Source organism: Etheostoma cragini, chromosome 17 (genome assembly GCF_013103735.1).
Source record: "Etheostoma cragini isolate CJK2018 chromosome 17, CSU_Ecrag_1.0, whole genome shotgun sequence".
NCBI classification, from domain to species: Eukaryota; Metazoa; Chordata; class Actinopteri; order Perciformes; family Percidae; genus Etheostoma; species Etheostoma cragini.
In genome coordinates, this window is record NC_048423.1 from 2,321,861 (window position 1) to 2,326,860 (window position 5,000).

The window sequence follows — 5,000 nt, forward strand, 5'->3', positions numbered from 1 at the left end:
GACATCCTATATATGACTTTTTTTATAAATGTTTCCGACATACCACACTATGACTTTTTTCCGACATACTATACTATGCCTTTTTTCAATATACTACACTATGCCGTCATTCGACATACTATACTATGACTTTTTTATGACTTTATCCGACATACTATACTATGACTTTTTTATGACGTTTTCCGACATACTATACTATGACTTTTTTCATGAATTTCTCAGACATACTATACTCTGCCTTTTTTTCCGACATACTATACTATGCCGTTTTTTGACATATTATAATATTACTTTTTTATGAATTTTTCCAACATACTATACTATGACTTTTTTCAATATACTACACTATGCCTTTATTCGACATACTATACTATGACTTTTTCAGGACCGGCATGCTATACTATGATTTTTTTAAATTAATTTTTCCAACATACTATACTATGACTTTTTTTTTTTTGAATTTTTCCGACATACATTACTATGCCTTTTTCCTACATACTATACTATGACTTTTTTTGAAAGGCTATACTATGTTTTTTTTTTACATACCATACTAGGCCTTTTTTTGAAATACTACACTATGCTTTTTTTCCGACATACTAAACCATGCCTTTATTTGACATACTATGACCTTTTTATGACTTTTTTATGAATTTTTCCGACATGCTATACTATGACTTTTTTCAACATACTATTCTGACTGGTTATCCTCTGGTTTGTCAATACAGTATTATTTGTTTCAGAGTTGTCCGGCTACAGTGGAAACTCCCAGTGGCGCCATCCAGCCCTGTCACATCAGAGAGGCAATTAGAAGATACAACTACAGACACACAGTATGTACACAAACAATGTGTCAACACTTTAAATGACTGATTAGGCTTTTACAATTTGGCAGAGGCAAATTAATACATTTCCTATTTCATGGATTGGTTTGGAGTAATTACAAGTCTATCTCCATAGAATACTCACATCATATGAAAGTCATTGGTTAAAATAGTTCCTCCTGCACATAAGGCTGAAATAAGTGTGACTTCACTGTAAGACATGGGGAAAAACTAGTCCTTTTTCTGCAAAATGCATTTCAAATTTCAGTTACAACAAATAAGATGCTTTAGCACTCTGAATTTAGTCGTCAAATTTAGTATTGTTTTTAACCAGAAACGTCTTTGTATTCCCCTAATGTTTTAAGTTTGTTTATAGAGGAAAGGTATTACTGTAAAGCGACTTTTTTATTTTTATTAAATAAACAATAAACTTAAGACTTTAATACACTCACTTGATTTGGAAGACTCAAACTGTATTTTACAATCTCCCCCCCCCTTCAGAGTGCTTACTGGAGAAGTGGGATGGCCTTCCTTGCCTGCTGAAGATGCAACACATTCTTCTTATGTACGTGAATCAATAATTTCCTTTGTGGTTCCATTGTTATAATAAAGAGTTTTCAGTAAGCTGGTGTTTAACTGTTTTGTGTTAGTAGCATAAAAGTTCTTATTTACACTTGGTTGAAATCTAATCTAAAAAAAAAAAGGGGCTTCAACGTTGTCATTGTTGAAAAGAAACTTTATTGGTCACTAATACAGAAACACAAGAGACTACTGAGCATGCTCATAACTCAGCTTGGGACGACATAACATGAGACGGGGCAGGGCGCATCTCTGAAATTACCTCATGTTGAAAATAATGTCAGAATTACGACAACTCAGAAGGGGGAGGAGCTTGAAAACTTGATTGTGTTTATCGGCGTCTGTTTCTCCATGGTGAGTTTTAAAGTGTGTGTGTGTGTGTGTGTAGCATGTGTCTAAATGATTAGCAGTTGTGTGGTTCAATATTTCTGAGCACTGTTGAGCAGTGCCTCCCTCTCCATCAGCAGCTCCCCATATCTCTGCTGAAGTTCTCGTTCTCTCTCCATCTGCCTCTCCACGTCCTCCCGCAGAGCCTAAAACACACACAGAAAGAAACAGTCAGGCTAAAAAAATCATCTCACACCAACATCCCAAACTTTGCGACATTAGATTCTATGACCTTTTCCGACATACTGTACTAGGACTAACTTATTACATATATTGATCTGTAAAAATTATTTTTATAGAAATAGCCATCAGTATATAAATTCATAGTACATATTTACCTGTAAACTGTTCTATTCTATTTATAATAATATTCATTTCTATCTTTATTCACTACTTATCCATGTCCTGCACTTACTGCTGTTGCACTTCTGGTTAGACCTAAACTGCATTTCGTTGCCTTGTACCTGAATAATGACAAAGTTTAATCTAATCTATGACTTTTTTCCGATATACTATACTATGACTTTTTTTGACATACTATACTATTACTTTTTTTTTGACATACTATTCTATGACTTTTTGACATATTATACAATTACCTTTTTAGGAATTATTTCGACTTACCATACTTCGAATAAAGTATGAATTTTTTTGACATACTATACTATGACTTTATTCAACATACTATACTAAGACCTTTTTATGACATACTGTACTATGACACAGAAAAAAAGTCAGGCTAAAAAATCATCTCACACCAACATCCAGAGCTTAGATTTGTTTCCCCTTGGTTGCTGAGGCCAGATGCGTTGATTCAACAGACATCTATAGACTGGGAATGAGCTCAGACACATTGTCATCTACTGGTAGTTTTTATATTTGGGCAACTCCGCCTTCCACATATTTAATCATCATAAGCTATAGATCTTTAACTGAATATTTATTCTATGGGACAAAATGAACAATCTCACGAATAAATTGTTCAGTCTGTAATAAGTCGGCATTAGTGTACACATTTTTTAGTCCAAGGAAAAAAACCTTTAAAGTGTTTATTTTGTCTGAAATTCAATTTAAAATGATATAATTTTGAATATCTGAGAAGCTGGTCTCAACAGGTTAATGCTTTGACGCTTTATAAATGACCTAAATGATTAATCAATAATACCAAATTGACCAATAAAGTGATTGTTTAAACACTAAAATATTGTAAGCGTTAGGGTTAATGTGATCAGCATTAAGGATATAGGAAACAGCCAATTGGATATACACTTGTACAGTAATCATATGTGTCAAATATATTGCCTCTTTTCTTCTGGGAATGGCTGTATCCTCTTGTTTCTTCAGCTGATTGAAGGTCTGCAGTTCTGTGGCTGCCTGCTCCACCTGGTGGACACCATGAGTATAACATAACAAATGCATTATCACTATACTCCTTTATTATAAATACCAAGAATGACAGTGTTTAGTACTATAATCTACAGTCTGCAGGAGAACTGACTACAAAGTAGGTAGCTTATCGGTTAACGGTAAATATTTAATATTCACAGATGCATCTTTGTGCCAATTGTTTACTATTAAGCGCTGTTAAATGACAATAAAGACAAGGCGTTAATGTCTGGAGTGACAAAAAATCTATTCTGATTAAATATGGCTTGGGACTCATGTTCAGTACCTGTTCCCAGAGTTCATTGTGTTGCTTCAGGAGCCCCAGGGCTCTGGACTGAAAGCCTCCCAGCAGGATTTTGAGTTTCTTCTCCAGCTTAGCTGCTCTCCGGGCCTCTGCGGTCATGTGGCCACGGTTCACCTGGAGATAGACAGACACACGGACCACATCATTTAGATCAGAGTTTTAATGTAGCACTTCATAAAGAAAACATGACCAATTTCAGGGTAAAGTTCAATTAGCTTCCCATGCGTCTGTGTGCTTACTCACCTCTAGTTTTTTCTCCAGGCTCTCTATTCGGTCTTTCTTTGATGCCAGGTTGGCTCTGGTGTACCTGTTCTGAGCGGGTAGATATAAAACCTGCAGAAAGAGAGGCAGACCAGATGATTCAACAGCTGCTGATTAGGACCGGGCAATACATTGATATTATATCAACATTGATTATAAGGCTGGATATCATCTTAAATTTTGGATAATAGGACACAAGTGTGGTCTTTTCCTGGTTTTAAAGGCTGCCTTACAGTAAGTGATGTAATTTCTTGAAATGAACAGACTTATTTACTGTTTAATTGTTTGCCTTTACCCACTTAAGTCTTTGCATCCACATTATTGGTGATTTAATATTTATCTGTCATTGTATTAATATTTTGTGAGAGCACCAGTAGTAACCAGTAACAATCCTAAAAAAATCACCACAACATCAACATTGATGTATTTGGTCATAAATATCATGATATTTGATTTTCCCCAGCTCTGCTGCTGACCAAAGGTTGACTTTATGTGAGGATGAAGGAAGCTAAAGAGAGTCTTCTTCAGGGCTAGATGACTTACCTGTCCATAGCATTCCTCCCACACCTGGCTGTAGGCCTCCATGCTGAGATCCCCGTGACCCATTCCTGCCTTCACCACCTCCATTTCTGCTGCCAGTATTGCCTTTGCCTGTTAATTAACATACCACACGGGTGCAAAACATCATTTATAACCACTTATAAAACAGCTTATATTGCAACTAGACATCCATCATTGTCAATGTCTCACATGCATTCCACGTTTTATGACCAAACAAGCAGTCGATTGATTTGTTTGACCATCCCTTGAAGTGAAAACAACAGTGTCGGTGATGTGTTTGTTACCTGTTCCATCTCCTCCGTGCTGATTGGCTTGTAGGAATGTGATTCCAGGTATGTGATATGCGAAGCGTTGTTAGATGTAGAGGTGGGGCCTCTGGTTTTGCCGCGCTGCAGCTGACTGGCTGCGTTGGCTGCTGGGTGGTGCAGGCAGTCGAAATGCAGCATGGTAATCATTTCCTGTTTGATCAGCTCCTCGGCCAGCTGGAAGTCCAAGAGAGGCTCCATGGACGTGGGACGGAGGACGGATTCGTTTACCTGCAGAGACAGACGGTAACCAGCTGAAATCATCCCGCTAATACAAAAAAATGTATTATGCATACTCATCCTCCTCCTGGATTCTTCATACAATTGTGAAATAAACCCAACGCTGACACGCCATATGACGATGAATAACACTTCATGATGACAAATTACTGA

General features: G+C 36.8%; 2 protein-coding genes across 2 annotated transcripts in view; one reads left to right on the forward strand and one right to left on the reverse strand.

Moving 5' to 3' along the window:
* supt3h (SPT3 homolog, SAGA and STAGA complex component) overlaps positions 1–1,448 on the forward strand; it is a 12,136-nt gene extending 10,688 nt beyond the window's left edge. Inside the window, exons 11-12 of the mRNA XM_034898141.1 lie at positions 744–833; positions 1,326–1,448. Coding sequence (XP_034754032.1) covers positions 744–833; positions 1,326–1,367 — 132 coding nt within the window. The 3' untranslated portion in view covers positions 1,368–1,448. The remainder of the gene's footprint in view (positions 1–743; positions 834–1,325) is intronic.
* Positions 1,449–1,542: 94 nt separating this feature from the next.
* Positions 1,543–5,000, reverse strand: part of cdc5l (CDC5 cell division cycle 5-like (S. pombe)) — a 9,100-nt gene continuing 5,642 nt past the window's right edge. Inside the window, exons 14-19 of the mRNA XM_034898123.1 lie at positions 4,587–4,838; positions 4,285–4,392; positions 3,724–3,813; positions 3,463–3,594; positions 3,093–3,173; positions 1,543–1,936 (exon numbers count right to left, since the gene is read on the reverse strand). Of these exons, the coding sequence (XP_034754014.1) occupies positions 1,823–1,936; positions 3,093–3,173; positions 3,463–3,594; positions 3,724–3,813; positions 4,285–4,392; positions 4,587–4,838 (777 nt within the window). The 3' untranslated portion in view covers positions 1,543–1,822. The remainder of the gene's footprint in view (positions 1,937–3,092; positions 3,174–3,462; positions 3,595–3,723; positions 3,814–4,284; positions 4,393–4,586; positions 4,839–5,000) is intronic.